This window comes from Nothoprocta perdicaria, unplaced genomic scaffold, assembly GCF_003342845.1.
Source record: "Nothoprocta perdicaria isolate Ctin4 unplaced genomic scaffold, notPer1 scaffold_92, whole genome shotgun sequence".
Classification (NCBI taxonomy): Eukaryota; Metazoa; Chordata; class Aves; order Tinamiformes; family Tinamidae; genus Nothoprocta; species Nothoprocta perdicaria.
The window spans coordinates 1,876,818-1,899,616 of NW_020456221.1; the positions used below are offsets into that span (position 1 = coordinate 1,876,818).

Consider the following 22,799-nt stretch of genomic DNA (forward strand, 5'->3'; position numbering starts at 1 on the left):
GTGATCATCCCCCTCTACTCAGCCCTGGTGAGGCCACATCTGGAGTACTGCGTCCAGTTCTGGGCTCCCCAGTACAAGAGGGATGTGGAGCTGCTGGAGAGAATCCAGCGCAGGGCTACGAGGATGATGAGGGGCCTGGAACATCTGCCCTGTGAGCAAAGGGTGAGGGAGCTGGGCCTGTTCAGCCTGGAGAAGAGAAGGCTGAGGGGGGACCTGATCAGCGTGTATAAATACCTCAAGGGAGGCAGTGAGGAGGAGGGGGCGGCCTCTTTTCAGTGGTGGCCAGTGATAGGACTAGAGGAAATAGCTTCAAACTGAAGCATCGGAAGTTCCACAGGAACTTAAGGAAACATTTCTTGACTGTGAGGGTGACAGGGCCCTGTCACAGGCTGCCCAGAGAGGTTGTGGAGTCTCCTTCTTTGGAGATCTTTGAAACCCGCTTGGACGCAGCCCTGTGCCCCGTGCTCTAGGTGACCCTGCTTGAGCAGGGGGGTTGGACTTGATGACCTCTGAGGTCCCTTCCAGCCTTGGGCATTCTATGATTCTGTAACACTGAGAGTCTTATTCAAACATGACACTTGCATACTGCAGAATTTTTTTCCAGGACAACCGAGCACAATCATGTATTACATCAGATCCACTCCTGATCCTGGATTTTGATGGCTCAGGCTGCCTCAATTTATGAGGTCATAGCTTGGACTCCCACAGGTTTTGCCAGTTAACCCTCCCAAATTTTTAAAGCCTTTTAGTCACAATTCTTCTCAGGTGTTTGCTGTGTTGTGTGACTATCTATCTGAAGTATATTACTTTTAAACTTTACAGTTTTGCTGTTGTGCTATTTATGCAAGGAAATGATGCACTCAATCAGAGATATGAGGATATTTAAAAATGGATGCCTAGCTACTCTGTTCAAACAGCAAGGTGCAAATGTTTAATATTCTACAATTAAGAACATGTTTGAAAATAGATATGCATAAGCTGACACTGCCTGGGGTCACAATCACTAATTTTTCCTTTAGATAGAAGGAACTACAAATAAACTCTCTCTCTCCCTATAAGGGCAACTAAAAATGCTATCACTTATTTGATTAAAAATGTTAGCGCAAATACTTTTGTGAGTTAACACAAATAACACTCTACATAAAAAAAGACTGCTTTGCATAAAAATGCATTTGAGACTTCATTGAGGTAAAATGAATCAGACAAGGATGAGTTTCATTTACATGCAGATTCTTGTTTTTCAGAGGACCTGGCAACATAAAATCATCAAAATCCCAACAGCAATACCAACAACTACAAATTGGCTATAAAAAGGTACTTCATTAAAAGCAAACACCTGTTAGCACCTGCCATTTTGGAATTTCTTTTCCTCAAATTAAACATGTTTTGTAGGAATTTTTCACTAATTCCATCAAGGTATAGTCTCCCAATAGACAGTTTAGAATTTACACACTTTCACTATCTTAAGATTATTCAACTTAAAAAACTCTTAGTGCCTTATTATGAGTTTGAAAGAAGAGAAAATTATTATCTCCTTTTTATTGGAGCTGTCCCTCTGCATCTTCTGCTGTGGACTTCCCACCTTCTCACTATAGCCTAGATCATCCCCTTAGCCCTAGCTCCTAAAAAGAGCTGTGAGAAAGTTTGTACAGAGACAAAAAGATTTAAATTACGGACAGAAGCAGAACTTCTGCAGTGGGATGGTTACTAGCTCAAGGACTCTAGAGGAAAAAACACCACCTTGAAAGGTATAAAATCTAAAGGAAAAAACAGTTAGTCAGGTTAGTGTGTCCACCTGGGGCTGGCGAGGCATTGCCCAGCCTCCAGTGTAGAGGTGCTGCAAGTCACCGCAGCAGCGCTGAGGCTGTGAGCTTCCACCTGATAGCCACCAAGGCCACCCTTCCCCACTGGCTCAGCAAAGCCTCTCAGGGGTCTTAGTGGGGTGCTGAGCATGCCAAAGCTCAGGATGAACAGTACAAAATCCTAGCTACAGCTCCTGAGTGTTAGCAAGTGTATGACTATACTTCTCAGTCCTGCATACCCTGCTCACAGTTCTGTTTTAACCTGACTGAAGGTTTTTCAATGAAACTTGTCAGATAAGACAATATGTTATATGACCATGACTACACTCATATCTATAGATTTATTCTCAAATTTAGGATTATTAAGAATATTTCCTAACATGATCATTACCTGCTTTACTATGCCATCATAACAAAATATATCCATCTTGAAAAATTCATTTATTGCACTCCAAAAACTGGGTTATAATCTTTCAGTCTTGTGGCATCCACAATACTTAAAAATACAAATTTCACCTAATTTACATTTAAAAATCATTGCTTTACACTTTTAGGTGGTCATGAGGGGAAACTATATCAGCATTAACTCATTATCTTCTGTCTCACTGTTCTATCTTTCATCATTCTATCATGTCATCTTCATGTACTACAGAATGTTGTATTGCTTAAAAATCAGGTGATTACAACATGGGTTTTCATTTATACTAATGCCAGTAATCCAAACTTCCTCACAGTAGAAAGCATATTTCAGACAATTAAAAGATTCCTTACGGCTGACATCTAAGTTTATATCCAAGGCTTGTCCCAATCACTTCGCAAAATTACAAATTGAACACATTCATTTTTGCATCCATGAGGTCCCAAGACTTGCTGGAGTCCCATGACTGGGCTTCAATTTATTTCTGTTTCTGCCCTTATCCTCCTCAGAAAGCTGGTAATCCAAGACTCTAATACTCCAAAAAATCCTTATACCTTCATTCCACCTTTCTGGTGGTCAGGAGCAGGTCTTGCTAGCATGGCATTAGAAGACCAGATGATGCCCTAGATCACTAACAAAAATGTAAAACATGTTACACTTGCTAGAGTATGCAATATTTTATAAAGATCAAAAATAACTCAGTATAAACAACATTCTAAAGATTTCTGGATTTCAGTAAAGAAATACAACTAAAGCTTTACAGAAGTACTATATTAAGATAGGCAACTCCTGTGTTTTGGATTAAAACGCTGAACAGCTTTGTCACTGTCAGTGAATCTACAGGGTAAAATATTCTTTCTTCTGCTACTTTGTTCTGTTTTGCCTTTACTAAGGCAAAAGCCTTGGAAGCTGATGGCAGAGAAACTGCAAACATTTCTGGCTGACTTGTGGGTAGACTTGCTTTCTCGCAGACACCTCTGTCTCATAAGCTGACCAGTGGGTGTCAGGTCGAGGGACTTGAGCCCTGTACCTACTGCACCCTCCATCCCATTTGGCAGAATGTATTTCCTGCAGAGTTAACTGATTTCTTAAATCCAATAACTCCTTTTAAGCCATGCAGGCAGAGCTCTGCCTTTTACCACTGTCACTAAGGAAAGGAAAATGCTCCTCTCTAACTAATACAAGCATAGTTTCCTCAATAATATTCCATAGTTTAACACAAATTCTGCTCTTTGTAATTTCTCTGAAACTTTGTTACAGAGTTATATATCAAATGTTTCCAGTACCATATTCCCAAGTGAAGTAATTTGTAAAAATATAACACTGTAGGTGTTGTCTGCAATACCAACCTGTCTGCAGAGCTGCTTTATCCACATACATGAAGAGTATGAGGACTTCACCAAAGAAGTCACCAAAACAACAGGTTATCCACTGTAACAGACCTTAAAGATACGGCTGCTTAATGGCTCAATTGTTATAATATCTATAAATAAACAAATAATGGTAATATCTAAGGCCAGGGTTCAGTCATTCATTATGTTAGCACTGAACCCTCTAACACTACACAAACTCCTTACCAAGGTCCAACATGTATACAGAAAGCAAACTGAAAAAAATAATAAAGCTTAAATCCTCCTTTCCGTTTGTATTTTCCAGATATACTAAGTTACTGGAGCTATAAATTTTGACTTGATCATAGACTGACTTTTGCATCTTTATGTCTTCCATGGACTGCTTTTAAATTAATTTTGTGAATTGTTTTAGCTCATTTTGAATGAAAATACCCTGAATAACTTCAGCTGCTGGCTAAAACAGGGTGTGGGTGAGATGACTGCATTTAAAATTTGAATGGAAGGGCCAGAGCATGCATGCCTGGCCCAATGATGAAGTGATGATGGAGAGACAGAAGAAAGGACAGCCTCTGTATTATGTTTTACACATTCCAGAATAATAAAACGAAAGATGTATTTCATCCTCAAGAGCAGGAATATACTACTTTTATAGGGATTTTTATTCTGTTCCAGTCTTCTGTGGTTAATGAAAAACGTGTATTTTTTACCTTACTGTCACCGTGAGGCCTTGGAATTACATATAAGATATCCCACTTCTTTCTAATCTCATATAACTGTTGCCTATATAAATCCTTTGTAAATAGAAAGGAATTAGATTTTTTTAAAAGTCTTAATACTTTAATTACATGACTTTGAAAAACACATATAAAAAGCTGTAATAACATCTTTTTTTAAAATGAAGGGGGTTAGGGAGTTGCAGTTTATTTGGCTTGGGGTTGTTTTTGCTTTGTTTTGTTTTTCCCTTTACCTTTCAGATCCACCTCCTCTAAGCTTGGTCTTTTATTTTTAGACTACAGAAACGTTGAACTACCTTGACTTGATACATTTTTGTTAAAGGATGACTATACCCACTGACTTACTGCTCCAGTTATTTTCACTTTCCACAGCTAAAAGGCTAATTCTGTAAATCCAAAAAGAAACCCTGAAGAATATAATGCAAAGTGCAAAAGTATTCTGGTTTTTATTCCCCAAATCCTTAACAAATCTCCCTAGTAGCACTGTTTCAAAGGAAAACATGAATGCAAAAGAATGACAATCAAACTCTGTAAGCCTTAGAAAAGGTGTTCCCCTGTGTTCTCTATTAAATCTACAGAAACTGTTTTCTCTCTTCAAGCAGCTGTAGAATACAGGATTTGGCTATTGCTCCCTCACAGTCTACTAAGAAAGCCATTTTTTAATGTGGATCCATCAGCATATCAGTTGTATACCAACACACTTCTGCAGTGGACTACCTTGCTGCTCTTACTATTTGATAAAATATCAGATGCTATTAGTAAATTTTCAGTTAAAAATGATAAATGCAAGCAATTACATCTGGTTTTATTTATGAATTGCATTGTGGTATAAGTATTATACAGGAACATCATAATATTTATAGTTAATCTATATTGACTCTGCAAAATCAGGAACTATGAGAAAACTGGAAAGCAAAGTAGCATTTGATTATTTGAAGTACAGGCTCAAACCAAATAAAGGCAATATTAGGGCATATTTGATCACTGTGGCGTTGGACATTTGGCAGTTACCTTTACAATCTCTGGAGAAACCCGATTGCAAGTAGCAGGTTTTGGTTTCAGTCAAACCAAGCAAAATTAAAAACAGTGATAAGTGGCAGTATTGTCCATACACAAACATTATTTTGTCTGTAACAGCTAGAAAAGGAAGATTTGGGGACTAAAATATCTAAGCTTGGCTTTCTAAAACTGCTACTATAAATTTCCAAACTGGTATTGCAGACACTGAAGACACTTTTCAGTGTGGGTGTTTTCACAGAGTGTAATAATTTCAGGCAAGACCCTCAAGCCAGTCAAAGAAGCCAAACACATTAATTTGAGGAAATTAGATAGCTAGAGAAAGGTGCTTTTTTTTTTTCTGCATGAATTACAACTGAGAATCTTGCTCCATCCATCTGCTCGTATCAAATGAATCCTTAACATTTGCCTAGTAGTCGTCATCTGTGAGCTGCTTATTGAAAGCTTTGAAATGGAATTATATTTCTACAAGTTAAGACAAAATTATTTGTAGAAAACACAAGCAAACACTGAGCACCAAAGGAGTTCACGTTCACACACAGAGGTTGTTTGTTTGTCCAAATTAAGGAAGAATACGGGGCAGAAACTGAATACAGAAAAAATGCTGACTAAACAAACTGCTCCATCTGAACAGATTTCACTGCCAAAAGCTAGACAGAAGTACAAACAGAACCAAAACTGGTGCCAAAAATGTGATCTCTGGGGAAGCAAAAAATCCTGCTCTGTTCTCAGTCCTGCTTCTGTAAACCCACAGTAAATCCAAGCACATGAGCTGATGTGAGCTGTTCTGGACACACCACAACATAGCGTGGGCAAATGTGGCTCATGTTGATGTGATACTCAGTGTATATGATGCTCATGTTTGCCTCCAGAATGCTAAGTTCTTTTTTTCCCTTTACTTAGAAAAATGAAGAAAACACCTCTCCTCTATACAACCTGGGAAGGCATACTATTCCTCACTGCTGAGGCAGGTCTTCAAAACAGTAAAGCAAAGCTGTCAGGCTTTTAAATGACACAATACTATGCACATTGCATAAACTTTTTTTGAGAGACATTTCTATTTTATCTGCTAAAACCTATTAATTGCCATGTACAAAGTTATGTCAGTAACAACATCATTATGACAGACCATAATAAGGAATCCACTTAGAAGGCTCATGATTTAGGTACAGAAGAAACATATTCACAAGTGTTCTTGATCATGTGCCTCAGAGATGTTATTATTGCAAACTTCTACTGAGTTAGGCCTAATAAAAAATTTAGTTTCAATAAGAAGCCCACATATGATTGACAGCGATATACTGAGTCTGGCAGTTAAAAGGCTGCTATTCAAACCCATATAATGTAATCTTCCCCTCAAAATAGATATAAAATCTAAAATAATAAAAAAAAGCAAGAGGTTCTGGTACTATATATACAGAAATCCTTTGGTGGTTTCCCCACCTTTTCCTCACAAGCTCTCTTGTCCAGATGTCTGTCAAGCCTTAGCAACCTGCCTGTACCCTGAGTATGCTAGCTGCCAGTGTCCGCACCACAATCTACTCTCACAGATGACCTTAAACTGTAGTCCTGGAAAATACCCTGCTCACCAACGTAAAGTGTCACACGCTATAATTAGCTTTCTGGGAGCTAACAATAAAGCCATTAAGGCACGGAGAAAGACACATGCCCTGTCTTAGTTCAGTGTATATTCAACAAGGCTGCAGTCAGCACAGCACAGGGGAACGACTTTGTCTGCCAACATGGTCTGTTTCTGCACAGCTTGCTGGGGAGAGATGGATAACGATGCTCCTTTGCATCACTTTGTTCTCCACAAAAAGTGCACTTCCAAAGCTCTTTCCATTCACACAGCAGCAGTTTTTTTTTAGTGAAACATCTCTTGACTTCAAATAGCCCAACAGTTTTCAAAGTCAGGCTGTCATTCATCAGCAATGGCTTTGGCTGAGAACCACAGTTTCCCAGTAAGAACACTACCTACTGTGACTAAAACTATCTTCAGAAATAGCTGGAATAGGATAATAACATTCTATAGTTTTAGTATTTTAATCTATTAAATATTATCTCCATCATTTTGTTCTAATTTGGATATCCAGCAAACTGTTTTAATAACAAGCACTAATACTAAAAACCACTAATGCAAAGCCCTGTGTACGACTTCTATATAATTCTTCTTAATGAGCTGGGTGCTAGTATGATTATGAGAACTGTTTATATTTAAGACCATTAAGTTTCATTCATGTAAATTCCTACTCATCTAAAAAAGTCTCCAAGCTGCTGACTAAATCCTAATTTCTGCCAAATGTAGCAAAATACATTAGGATTTCATGTACTTATACTGTTAAGCAGAACTCTTTCTAAAGGTAACTTTTTTTTAAAATTATTTTGCATATAAAATAGCCTATTCTATCAAATAAACATTTCTTCTAGTTATAATTAAAAAATAAATTCACCTTAAGCAGATGAAAGAAATGTACTTAATTTCTGTGAACTAGACTTTCAACTATGCAGCAAAACTTCAGATCCTTAAGGTCTTAAGGATCCCTTAAGATCCCAAGATACTGAGCACTATATCCAAAACAGCTCAGAATCAAGGCCTTTTCCATGAAAAATTGTTCTTATATCTCTCTACTCCAATACAATGGTATTTATTTAGAGCGCTCCAAGGAGCAGAATGACAGAAGAGTTACTTTGCACAAGTGCTTGGGGTTTTGTGCTTATGCATGTGAGGGGGAATGTTAAATGTACTTCACTGTGCGATAAGAACCTACATGTTCTCACTGGACTAACTAGTAAATAGGAGCAGGAACCAAAAACCACTTTCACTCACCAGAATATTCATATATCCTCACCAGGGAAAAGCTGAGGCACAACATTCATAGAACTGGGTGTACAATTAGCTCCCAAAGCCAAAAACTACCCCTTTTAGTGTTTTTGAAATGCAATTCCTCTGTTAAATATTAAGGGATATGATCTTTGATCGGACTCCACTGAAGAAGCTAAATTTACTAGGGATAGGTTAATCCAATACCTAAGATTTTAAAATTTGAGTTTATTTTTAAATTGTTTTTAATTTTGTTTTGTTTTTAAAAGTCAGTGGTTATTCAGCTTGTCATCCCAAACCTTACAGTCACTTCAAGAACAGCAACTGCAATTTGAAATGTGCTATATCTGCCATTAGTTCACTAGGGAGTTGAAAAGGTCAGTCCCTATCACAACTCTCAGCTCAGTGTACCTGACTTCACAACTAAGCTTCCACCCAAGGATCACACTGATGCAAAAATGCCTCCATTCTTGTTCAGTATTTTTCAAGGTGATAGAGAAAAGCTTTATATGGTTATTTTTAACATGCATTTAAAAGTTAGTAATAGAATGAATTTTTAATTAAGGTATTAGTTCATTATAATAAAATACTGCAAATTATTAATCAGTGATGTGTACTGATGACAGAGGATGCTGAACTTGCTCACAGCAATTTAAAAAGTGACAACTTGGGAAATTCCTACACAAATGCATGTTGTTGAAAGAAAACTGGTGAGAACGGCAGTCAAAAATACGAGACAATGAGAAGTTTAGCAAAATTAGACTAGTTTAACATTTGGAATGTTCCACCTGCTCCAACAATGGACAATATTTTGAAAGTAAAATATGTTATTGTGGCACGTTTACAACTCATTAGCCTTGCCATAATGGAAGTGCACAAGACACTACACTTGTATAAGACATCTAATGGAACAAAAACTATTCCACAATTTGGGGAAAATTAACAGCAAAAGCAGCAAGGTCAAGATGGTATCCTTAATCAGTTCACAAGGTCAACTATTTTTCTTTGTAACAGCTAGAGAAGTAAGGCAACGAATAACTTCCAAAAGTAACCTGACCATAACAGTTGGCTTGCATTTTAATTGCTGGCCTAAATCAGCAAAGTAACAAATAACTCCTCTGAATTGATTCTAAAAAGAGCAAGACAGGGAAAGGAAGTGGAAAAACAAAATGATAACAACAAATAACATAATCTAAACATGTTGAAGAAGTTATTCTAGTTTAAGTTAGTAGAAATCCAACAGCTGATCTGAGAGCCGCTACAGGCATTAAATCTTTCCCAAAGAATCAGGAATAATTGTTTCCTTCAAGTTAGCCTGCTCTGCACAGGGAACATCCCCAAACAGACCTGTCCAACCAAAAGTTACATGATCAATTCTTTTTTGTTAAAAGTATCCTTTAGAAACTTAATTTCAAGCTGTCAGCATTGGTAGCCATCTGTTCTACAGCTACATTCTACTGATATCTGGGAGTCAGGGTCTGAAAACTAGGTGAAATCCATGAAAATCTTCTCAAACGCACTTTTTTTCTTTGGTCTTTAGAGAAAGAAAACCCAAAACAGTTACATCATTGCAATTCCTGCTTCTTCCCCTTCTTTGATCTTGCCTACGTACCTAAATTTTGCATTTGCCTTTTTTTAAAGGGGGCAAAAAAGTACTTTTTTCTTTGGAAATGTCCATAATTATTTTATCTGCATTACTCTGAATTAATTTCTCAAACAAACAATACAAATGAAAGCTGATATTAATGTAGAATAACTAAAAGTATCATTAAAGACATTTTATAGCATTGTCCCCTGTTATAGCAAATATGTAATAAGTTTGATCAAAATATCAAGATCAAATAGCAATGCTACAGTGAACATTGCGGCACAAATCTTTCTACAAAGTTCTTCAGACTAAAAGGCAAAGCCCTCCTGACATTCAGTGACACAGGGCAATGCACCTGGCACTTCACACATCGAGGACCAACAAACGCCATTCCAGTAAACATTTAGGTCCTCCTGAAGATCAAATCAAAGCAGCAAAAGAGGGACAAATAGGAGAAAGAGGATTAACCAGACAGAACAAACTTACCTTTCACAAGCTCGGACAGTCCATGCAGCAATTATCCATAATGAGATACTAAAAACCAACAGTACAGTTCCTGGACATATGGTCATTAAAGTCTTCATAACAAAACGTGTATTGAAGTTTATCTTATTTAATGCTCCAATGCTTCTAGATGAGGCATCAGTGAAAAGTTTGCTATGCAATAGCATAACTCTGGCAATCAGATATAGTCTTAAGAACATTGGTATAGATAAAATAATATCCACATCAGCTGTTGTTGTGGATGGAGCGTAAGAAAAGGCGAGTCGGGCTGTCCATGTGAATGTATAGTTCCCAGGTATGGGATGTATAGCACACACCAGTATTTCCAAGCAGATAAAGAAAATACGCTCATAAGTCATGGCTATTCTCCAGTCATCTGCTCCATTGTCCACCATGAACAACTGAAATAATAAAATATAAAGTTAACTTTAGTATGTCATTAACAAAACTTGCCATAAATCCATTAAAAAAAAAAGTGTAACTTTCAGAGCTGCTAATAGTCACTGCAAATAAAAAAAAATGCCATTTAAGCAAAGGACACTACCACGTCACCATGAAGAGAAACATAATTTTAGTCAAGCCAAAAAGATTTTTTTCACCTATTAAAAAAAAAAAATGCATACCAAACTGAATTTCCACATATTATTTACTAAGAGATTTATATCTGTGTAACTGTAATTTCTTAATAAAAAAAAAAAAACCTCCCTGTTGATTAAGCTCTTCAAGATCAATTAATTATTCAAAGTTAATAAACTTGAAGGAAAAAGAAAAAGAAAGAAACTATTTTCAGGATGAAAATATACATCACAAACTTAAACTTTTAAACTATTTTTAAGCATTTAACTATAAACTTTAAACTATTTTTTAAGGCACAACACTAAGTCTTATTTTAAGCAAACCCCTGCTCCAGCTAGCACAAGATTAAAGTTTCAGTAGAAATATGCAACCTTTCCTCCAAACTGTATATTTAGGTACAAATACAGATCAACTCTGGCTACAAAACCATTCAAAAATTATCTAAATCACACAAAAATTAGTTCAACTCTAACTCTACTGCTTGCAACACTTGAACTAGCTGTCATATGGATAGGCTGAGCATGTTTAAATGAATGATAGCCATACTTTCAGAAAGTAAAAAAAAAAAACAGCCTACCAGAATATTCCCAGACAGGCAGGTGAAGCCTATTATTTGCTGAAAATTAAATGCACGTATAAGTAAGTCCTTGCATGATCAACGAGCTTCAGCTTGGCGGATACCATCCAGGATCAAAAGTAACAAAACATTTCACACTGTTTAGTAAATACTGTTTCTCAATCCTTACTAAATGGATAATATTTGTCATTAGTAGGGAGCAGGGTGTGCAATGAAGCAGAAAATAAGATAATACTAGGGAAGAAAAAAACAAAACAAAACATAATGCAAAGAACACAAATTCAGGAGCAGGAAAGGACCAACCCACTACTACAGTTGTGTTCTGAATTTACGTAGCTGTTCAGTAGACAGTAGCAGATTACTCAAAATTAAATCCAATTCAAGGGCTGAGAAGGAGAAATATACAAACAGTGTCCTCGTCAAGGTTAGAAAAGTATTTCCAGCATGCTACAGAGCATATAAATGGCCAAAAAACTCCTCATCTGCATTGCTCTTCTTGACCCTTCATCTTTTTAACGTTTATAATAAACTAAAGTCTGGACTCTTTGTACACATGCTTTAGAGTCAGAAAACAATCTTCAACTTCCTGCCAATACATACATACAAACTTTTCAGTTTGTTTCTTGGAAAAATGCCCCAGTCTGTTGCTTAAGAAAGTAACGATCATAAATTAATGTTTTTTTCTAATTCAGCTGGCTCTATACCTGAAAAGAAAGATTAATCATAATATAAAACAAAACCAAAGCAAAATAAATTTTTGCATTTGTGGACCCGTTTTTAACTCCATTGTCCTTTATATCCACTTCAGGTGTAGTTCTTATCTCCACTGCAATAATATTACAAGCAAAGAAACACATATGATGTTGAAATAAGAAAAAGAAACACACTGGTGAATTCAATGTATACCATATTAGTGCACTGACTTTCTTTTGCCTGTGATCTTTCTGAAGACTTTGTATACTAGACATAAAAATGAAATGAACGTTCCTAGGAAGGCAAATATACTTCTTTATTAACAAAGACAAAAGGCTTAGTTAACTTACTCAATATGTTACTTGATATAAAAGGATAAACTTAAAATACAATGAGGCTCAAGTGCATCTAATTCTTATGAATAGCCTGTAAACGCTGACAGTCAAATCATGCAAATGATCAAACACCTAGAAAGAGGCCCACGTATTAGCACACTCATGATACAGATGAATAGTAAACAGCTTAAGTAGAGACACCTAATATCAAATCTCGCAAATGTTGTGCAGCTTTCTGAACAAAACGGTATGTGAAAAACACAGCTAAATATTTCAGTTATCAGATATATTTCAAATATACATTAAGCCAACAGTGTTTTATAGTATCTTTTGAAGCTGCACAATTGCTGAAAAAGCAATAGTTTTGTCCTTTTTTTTATCTACCACCCTCACAAATTTCAATAACAATACAGCAGGCAGAAAGACAACTGAAGAAAAATGATGCTTTAAGTGCTTGAAGAAAAGATGCTTTAATATTCATTTTTTTAAAAAATGAGAAGAATGCTAAGTTTAACTTAGACATTAAAATTTGATCTTAGAATTTTCATAGAAGAAAATGTTATTTAATCTTGGTTGTTTTAAGACGTCATTATGCAATATTTATTTGAGAACATCAGAAAAAAATCCTAATATACCACTCAGAATAAGTTTCTTGGTAGTGTTAAGTGGAATGTATGATGTCTGCAGAAACAGAAAATCCCCATTGACTTCCCTTGATTCCAGTGATGCCAACTGTTTTTAGGAAAAATAATATTTGAAAGTCATAATATCTTCAGCTGTCATATAATGAGATTTAGGAGGTGGATGGAAGGTAGAAAACATTAGAAGCCACACAGGACCAGAGATACAGCACAAACATTTCTATTTCCTAAAAATAATATTTCAAATCTTATTTAAGAGGTTAATGTCCAAACAGTTCTTTGTCTCCATAATCAGTGAAATATGTGAATATCAAGCTTTCTGGGATTCAAACTCCAATATGGGTTTGTAAAGTAGGCTGTGAATAACAATTAAAATAGAATGTCCTGAAAATACACAGGAATTAATACAGGATTTCATGTACATTTTGTACATCTGGAATTATGCAACTTAAAATATGTGATTGCTGACTTCTGATTTTGAAAATATTGTGGTATTTGTGCATACTTGCTTTCTTGCAAGCATATTTATTATTCAGAGAGCAGTAAAGGAAAATTAGAGGAGACAACAACTGAATAGCAAAATATAAACGACACATATATACCTTGTGCTGCTGTGTATATATATGTATATATATACACACACATACACTATCTGCTATAATAATCATGTTCAAGATACTGCTTCCCACTGCAAGGGTGAATGATGCTCATAAAGACAGAACAAGCTTTTTTTCTATAGAACTCAATCCTGTGGTCTACACAGGAGGCCAAACTCCATTCAAGGTCAAAGACATTTTGCCTCTTCACAGCTTTCAAATTTCTCATATTAAACCTCAGTGTTACACTAATAATTTACTGTTTAATGTCAGTATTCTTCAAAGCTTCTTTTAATATAGAATTATTGCATACGTTTACTAAATCTGTGCTGTCCAAGGCAGATTAAGGAAAATTAATTTCATTGAAATTAAAAATTGCATTCCCAACATGTGGAGAAACATATAAAACTTACATATGTATCAATATTAAGCAACAAATAAACCCGATGTTTCTATTGTCACGCAGTATAAATGTTGTATCACAGATATTTAAAGAGGTGGGTGAGTATTTACATAACAACACTTAGTATTAAATTCTCAACACATCAATTAAAAAAAAAAGAGAAACAAATTCAAAGTAGATAAATTGCATTCAATGACAATTTAGATCACAGACTCCCTGAAGTTCTTTGAAACATGAATAAAGAAGTTAATTTTGTAAATGATTCATGTATCAAAAAACAATCATATCAAACTACCAGAGGACACTGGTGAGTGCAGAGCAAAGGAAACTAACCAGTTTATAAGAATGCCTTTACAATAGAGGTTAAAAAAAAAGAAAAAAATTTGTAAACAATATCACTATTTTGCTCTAAGATTGTGAGGATACGTTAGTATAGAAATATAAAGGAAGCACTGCTCAGTATTTTTGAATTCTACAGACCACATTTTCAGCTTTATCATTCGTCTCAGACTAACTATGAAATAGCTAAAATCTTCAGAGCTGACAATGCCAAAGAACAGCACTCAATAGTTGCTGGGACATATAGATATTCTGTGCATGCAGTTCTCCCCACATATTTGTGTTTCAGGGGCACAGTGTAAGATCCTCCAGTCTTATAAATCTCCAAACTACAATCCTTTCTATTCAGTTACACTTTATGCAGGAGATAGTGTCGAGTGAAATGCAAGGACTCCAAGAGAAAAAAGAAAAAAAAAAAAAAAAAAAAAAAAAAAAAAAAAAAAAAAAAAAAAAAAAAAAAAAAAAAAAAAAAAAAAAAAAAAAAAAAAAAAAAAAAAAAAAAAAAAAAAAAAAAAAAAAAAAAAAAAAAAAAAAAAGGATGTTCTTAGACATCCAGATTTCTTCCCCAGTGCAGAAGAAACCCCTGAGGAGAGCATAATTATATAATGGACTAAGAAATCCTCAAAAACTTATAAATTTATAACATGATCAAAAGAATTTGATAATGACATTATTATTAACAGAAAGGACTGGCTTTTACCAAAAATATAAGTACAAAACAAAAAAGATCTTTACATTTTCATTATTAAAAAGGCATTCCATGAGGCAAATTCATAATTTAATTTAGTTCAGACTCTTGCTGGAACAATCTCACTCGAATGTCCTCATATTTATAACTTTAGGAGATATTTAGTTGCTTGAACTTTTATGAACCTTTGAACCAAATCAGAGTTCCAGAAATAAAAATTCACTGCTCAGGCACACCATATTCCTTTGAGATACTGAAGTAAACATACTGAATAAAAAGCTATTTCAAACTCAGTATCTCTTACAGGCATTTTTTTTTCATTTTAATAATATTCTTATTTAACAGTTATAAACACAATGAGAGTAAGTTCTTTAAATTACAACATTTGGAAAGCTTCCATTAAGGACAAACAGTTCCCAAAAGCTCTTGTGCTTGGATTTGACAGTCAAAAAATGTCCTGCAAGCTTATGTAGAAGGAGCATGACTTACATCTCTGAATATGTTATCTTGCATAAGTGCTGAAAGAATAATACAGAAGGAGCAGTTTAGGTAGAAGGCCTACCTTTTTCCTTTGAACAAAAATGCAAAATAGGAGGAAATGGAACTGGTGAACTAAAACAGTATTGCTCTTGTTTTATACTATGTTTTGTTCTGTTATTTAAAACATAAAAAGCAAGAAAAAGGAGAGAAAAAAAGAAGTCTATGTTAAAAAAGTATTCCTACTAGCAAGCATACTGATGACTCAGAGCAATCCAGAGTAACTGCTCCACACAACTTAGAGGTGAACCAAAAAATATACGTAGCTTTCAAATTATCTTTCCAAAAGTGTATAAGGACAGAACAGTTTACTTGCCTATAGCAAATTTTTAGGAATCATTTCATCAACCACACTGCATAAATACAATCTGTGCAAAACTCAATTCAACTGCCACTCCATACTACTCCCTACTTTTACCTGGCCTGTTCTGGCTCAGTTCCATCACTAGGACAAGAAACTGTAGACAACACTAACTATGCCAGCTTTATTGAACCTAAAAGCAAAAGCTGCAAATAAATACTGAATTTGCTCTTTCACAAATATAAACATCATATGACCACAATGAACGAATTTAAACAAAGAAAATTATTTCAAAACAAATCTCTTTAGAAACATTTGCTAGACTTTTTAGTGGTCTTCTGTAACTAGTATGCTAATCTTGGCAGTACAGTAACAGAAGCACTGGTCAGATTCCACAGATAGAGGTGAATTTCATATTCACTGAAAGAATTCTAAAACTTTATCTCTGAAGAATGCACCTTCCAACAAAATAACAGTTCTATTTTACAAAACTGAGTTTTAGATTGTACTCTGTAATAAACTTAGTGCTCTCTGCCATATTTCTTCCCCATTTCAAGCATCTCAAACATAAAATAACACTGTTTCTGTAATCTTCCTGTAGAAACAAAAGCCATTGAAAACCATTTGCTATTCAACACTTTTGTGTGCTATTTTGAAATAATTTCTTTACAATTTTTCATTTGATTTGCTTTTTTATTCCTTACTAAAAATAATTTGTCCTACAGATCGCTGCATGAGGAACTGCCATCTCCCAAAACAGCTGCCATCTGCCACTGCTTCCAATGTGTGAGAAGCCTCACACTCTTCAGGGAAGATCAGTTTCATTACTACAGGGAAAACTGGAACAAATATATAATACATATATATTTACTGAAGGAATTGACAATATTTTTGCAAAGGAATAGGTGAAACACAAGTTAAAGGACATAACACTGCACCTAAAACTAGATAAAATAAATTAATTCTATTTGCCAAAGGAGTACTCCTGATACTCTAGATCTCATTTTTTTCTAAAGAAACTAATAGTGACATCAATACATCATATACATAAGAAACTTCCTTCCCAGATAATCCTCTAGTGTTTCTGTATGATTTATTTGGGGAAATATGCACATTTCCTTTTTTAAATTGATTAATTTAACTGGTAGTGGATGATACACATCAGTACTATATGAATTATTAGTCCTCTGCAACATGTCTATCATCTTACAAACATATTTAAATATAGAACTTAATTTAAGTTTATATTTAAAATAAGTCTAAGTACAGAACTATAAAACCTAAGTACATGAGCACTATCCTAAAGCAGTACTATTTAAATATGGTAAATACCTTGGGCAGCCAGAGAAGTAGAGTTAGGCACCCTTCAATATTTAAAAATCTACATGAACAACATCACACTTTTATCCTGACTGTACAACAGCAGTCCTGCAAGCACTGCCTCTATAACGCATGCTGTCAAGCAACGCTGTGGAGGGAACAACAACAAAACAACCATTTAGCATCTGGTATTTCCTTAAGGCCTAAGGTGGGCTTCTGGCTAAACCTTATGGAGGATAAAAGAGTCCTCATGCTTTTTCACAGATGAAGTGAAAATATCTTCAGAAGAGGTAACTTTCAGTATTAGCTTGAATAAGCATGGATACAAGTAATATATTTCTTAGAGGTGAAGAGTTTCACTTGATGACTACCAGTTACAACTGAAGCACAAGTAGCTTAATCAAGCTGTCTGGATTCACCAAGGTATTTTCAGGCATACAAAAATAAAATCACAGCATTTTCCATCAAACACCTCCTCTGATATACACCCTTCTAGAGGCTGTTCTGTTACTATCTGAATTTACAGCATCATCAAATCTGTCTGGTTTACAGGAACCCTCTCAAGTAAAAGATGCTCTATCTACCTTTGAAGTTATCTTTTTTTTTTTTTAATCCTGCAAACCAAATAAATGAAATGTTTGCACTGAGTGTTACCAACCCCACCATCTTCCATGACTCAAAAATAAAGCTGCTTTTCAAAAATGTTTTAGAAAGTTTTACTTTCACAACTATGTCAAATGGAGCAGCCCAGGTCTGAAAAAGCCTCATGTCCAGCAGTGAACATAACTACACTAACCACAAATGCATAGAAATCACAAGTGAAACACAAGAACTATTAATTTTAGATGAGCTAACTGACATCTCTGATGAGAGGCCAGATCCAAAGAACTATTCATCTTTTTAAATTTTCCTTGTAAGTGCTAAATGGCAGGAGAAATGAATGTCCTGCCAGCTGCCAACCACACTGCTAGATTTCTCATCTGGCTTTGCTGGACCCTGATCTGTTGCTGGGAGGGAAACAAACGTCTGTCTATTCATACATGGCTGGAAAAAGATGGATAATCAAACATTCTTCTTTCTCAGGAGAATCTGGAATGCAGACTGACCACAGGAAATCATCTTTTTTAAAATTTTTTTTTCATTTTCATTAATCTTGCTATTAGACTATCTTAAAAATATTTGAAACTGTACTGGAAATAGTCCTGGCCAAGTACAGATCTATGCTACTGCGTAAGGATGCAACTATTTCAAGCCATGCACTGCAGAAATCACAACAGAATGGAAATTATGGTCCTGTACAATACAACTCAAAACTGAAAACAAATAAAACCAGAGAATTTATTGTGACTTCTCTTTACCCCAGAACATCATTCAGATCATATTTTGTAGTAGAAGTCATGGGGTATCTTTTTAGATTGGATGGAAAAAAACTTCTGTATGAGCCCATTCCTTACGCATTGCCAAAGGACAACATTTGGGCAATATCCTACAATTAAAGGAACACATGCAGCCACAATCTGGCTGGAGCAGCTAAACTACACAAGCTACACAAACAAACAGCTCCCTGGAGAAGTAAGGAACAGGTAATAAGCCTCTTAACTTTTAATATATACATATCCAGTCAAAAATGTTTTAGTCTCCTAAAAAAAGTTTTATTCGTAATTAAATTTGATGTGAGGGGGCTTGATGGAACAAACTCCTAAAATATCACAAAGACTCTCTTAATTAAAATGCTGTAAAAATCCTTCAAATTTTGGCATTTTCACAAACAAGAATTCTTCTCTGGAGTCATGTTTTGTCAAAGCACATTTCAAATGTGCATTGCTGTGTAAAAAAAAAGTAGTAATTAATAGTATGTAGAAATTAATTGATAATACTTTTGATGAAAACTTTGGTAATAACCTACATGCTATCAGTGAATGATCAGTGGCAGCTATTATAAATCACATTTGCTATTTGTTTCAGCAGCGAAGCCACTTACCACATTGTGTCTAGGCACATATGAACATCCCAGTACTTCTTCAGTTTTCCAGACTGAAAACAAAGTTCTATGTGTGCAGGTTTTATGGGTGCAAAGTTACAGACTGAATCAAAGCTACTATGCAATTTTTTGTATTGTTTTTAATTAAGACATGCCTCATTCCCTAGCTGCCAAAGATTTTATTTTTAAAAGCATAGTGATTTGTCTCAAAGCAAGAAATAATGTTCACATATTGAAGTGAAAGTTCATGTTTGTTAAGAGATTTAAGTTGAAGTTCACCACACATTATTCTACTGAAAGATCTTACTGTCAAAGGTCAGGGTATGGAAAGGGCTGCATATACCTGTAGTAATGTTATATAACGAAAGTTGCAGTGCTATAAAAGCTAGAAAACACAAATGTTACAGAAAAAAGAAATCATAAAGATCCCCAACAGTATCTGATTAGGCTATTGTACAGCAGAGCATTTATCATCTTGGAACATCATCTACAGTCACCTGCTCTTGAAAATTACAGGCATAGCTTCTTGACAGCATTTTATTTACATAAAAAATTACTGGTCTCCTCATAAGACTACGAGCTAGGCAAGCCTCAGCTTCAGATGTAGAGCTGAAGCCAATCCCACATGATTTCCAAAGCACTTGAACTCTTAATCTCAGTCTTCCCTTTGCAAAACTCTCTCTTAGCTGGTAAAAAGAAAAACATGATTCTTCCAGCTAATTCCCAGAGACAAATGATAAATGCATAAAAGCTTGTTATACACGCTTTTTACTTTTCTACAGGTTGACGTAGCTCTACCCATCAAAGCTTCTAAGTGATATGTAACTTCATGGAAGACACACAGCTACACTTCAAACTACAAGCAAGCACACTTAGCACACTACAGGTGAGAACGGTCAGGAAGCTCTATATCCCACAGGTGACGATACAATCTATGAATATGAGGCTATGTACACTTATTTCTCATCATTTTTATTTCCAATATGCTCTCTTACAAGCAAAAGGAGTATTTCCAATACGCTCTTTTACAAGTAAAAATATTCCAAAATCCACTTCTGAATACGTAGACTTAACAGTAGGTCCTTAGCAAAAAAAAAAAAAAAAAAAAAAAAGAAGAGCTTTTACAGGACAAATTATATTTTGAATTACAAGTGTACATGTGTACTCCCTTTTATTTTCCTGTTTGTGACTCTCACAGCACCTATTGCCTAACAACTTTTGCATACATGCTCAATTATAATTCAATAAACAATTCTGTTGGTCAAGAATATGAAACAGAACTTAACTCCTCTCTCTTCTTCACAGTAACCCTAGAGTATTAACAGGAATTAAAGTCACACTGTGGCAGAGTAGGTTTTCTTTAAATAAAAATACTCATTTGGAGAAAAAAAAAAAAAGCAAAACAACAGAGTAAAATACTCCTTAAAAAGTAGGTGTAGCAACATTAAAATAAAAATACTATTTAAGTTTATTTTAGTCTAAAGACTTTATTAAGTATATAAGTTCTAACCATTTTGAGGGCTTTTGTTTGTTTTGTTTTAATATGGAATTTGTATATCTTATCTATCATTGTAAGGGTTTACTATTTCTCCAAAAGGGACTACTTCTGTAAAGTCCTGCATACCTCACCAAATCCGTGAGATACAGAAGTATCTTAAAAGATGCACGTATCCCACTTTAGAATTCTGCCTACAGTGAATGCTGAACATTCATAACTCTTTTTGCTTTTAAAATGTCAGTACAGTATTTTACAGTACAAAATTAATTTTTTGAGGACAACTTTCACATAGGTAAATAACAGGAATTGCAGGGACAGTTCAAGGGATGATATTCAATGAACAAATATGGTACAAATATGTGATTTCTAGTAATTATATTTGCACAGTATTCTATAAAGCATAGATGTATGATATAAAGTGAACATTTTTGATTGCAAAAGTCTATACTTAGATAAAGTAAAAGATAAAATTGCTTACTTTTATTGCTTACTTTAGAGAAAGCCTTCTGTCCACAGCTGTAGAATATGCTGTCATGACATTCTCTTCTCAGATTGTGACAAGCATAAGAAATTATCTCATGTACTTTTCAAAATCAAATAGACAAAAAACTGGACAAAATCTGTTTTTTGGGCTTTGGTTTTTTTTTTTTTTTTTTTTCCTCAGTTATAAATACACTGTCCACTAGAAATAAAATTGCTAGATATTTTGGATATCACTTTTCTAAAGTAGAAACTTTCCATCCACCTTTTCAGTGCAATACAGCTTATACCTTAAAAAAAAAAAAAAAAAGGAAAAAAGAAAACAGATATTAAACTTTTTTTGTGTTGTCGTGACTTTCTCAACACAGCAGAGTTTCCTCACAAAATTATTTGTTTTTTCTGCTTGCATTAGAGCTGATTTTCAGTTAATAAAAAAAAAATGCTGTACAATGACCAATATATTTAGCTTACCTGAAAGCCAGTTAAAGGATCAATTATAGCCTCTTTTCTTCAGCCTAATTTATGTCTTAGAATGAGCTAAACAGCTCAAAGTTGCTGTTGCAAGTTGCAAAGTTTAGTGAGGAAATGTGACAGAGATTTTTATCATCAAAATCAAGGATGAAAAAAGCCGATTGCAGTTGTACAAAAATGTCCTCATTACTTGACAGATACTCCCAAGTTCTACATAGCAGCTACTGCTGTGCTGATCTCCATTCAAAATGGATGATAAATGTGTTTCAAAATAAAATTCGAAAGGTAAAATTTTGTGTATTTGCTGTATTACATATAAACTATAAACAGAATCACAAGGATGTTAGTCTACTACGTAAAGGTTGGTACTCCTTTCACTTATATTTATGTAACCCAGAGCTGTAGGAAAGTAAATGAGATAAATTTCAGGACCTAATGTATATAATGCTTTTAGATTAAGATGTGCATACAAAATGCCTTTAAAACAGTACACAATAGCTTCTCTGCTGATTTCAAATAAGCTAAATAGTATATACAAATTCATGATGTAGTGTCTAGTTACAAATGTTCTCTTACCACTCTGACTATTAACATTCCTTTACACACTTTACTATGTATTATTATGACTTGAGGAACTTTGAACAGCAATATTAAAGAGCACTGAGAACAACTGTGCATTTGAATGGTCAATACTAGTTACTGCTGGGTGAATCATTCAGCAGTCTGACCACAAGAAACAACCTCTCCCTGTGTTGCAGTGGAGTCTGTAAGAATTAAGCATCTTCTACTTTTTGTTGAAATGAAAAAGGTCTCAGATTCTTCCAGTTGCTAAAGGATCCCTTTGTTGCCCTCGGTGCCTTACACGTTAGAGAAATGATTTTCAGAGACACACAGCACCTGCAACTTTTCCTAGGTCAATAGGTTGTACAGAAGTAATCCATTCAAAGATGCACTGAATTGAACCAAAAGAAAATAGCACATAAATAGTCCAAAGTGTTAATTTGTCAGGATACGGTCTCTCTGGATTACTTATATGTGAAGCCACTGCATCCTGGACCACAACTGCCATATGGTAAACTCTGCTATCATCTGACCCAAGGTTTGTTGGAACACACAGAAAAAATTCA

The 22,799-nt window shown here is 35.0% G+C and overlaps 1 protein-coding gene across 1 annotated transcript in view; it reads right to left on the bottom strand.

Annotated features, from left to right (window-relative positions):
- KCNN2 (potassium calcium-activated channel subfamily N member 2) overlaps nt 1–22,799 on the bottom strand; it is a 72,245-nt gene that overhangs the window by 42,408 nt on the left and 7,038 nt on the right. The window contains exon 3 of the mRNA XM_026052838.1: nt 10,219–10,637. Coding sequence (XP_025908623.1) covers nt 10,219–10,637 — 419 coding nt within the window. The remainder of the gene's footprint in view (nt 1–10,218; nt 10,638–22,799) is intronic.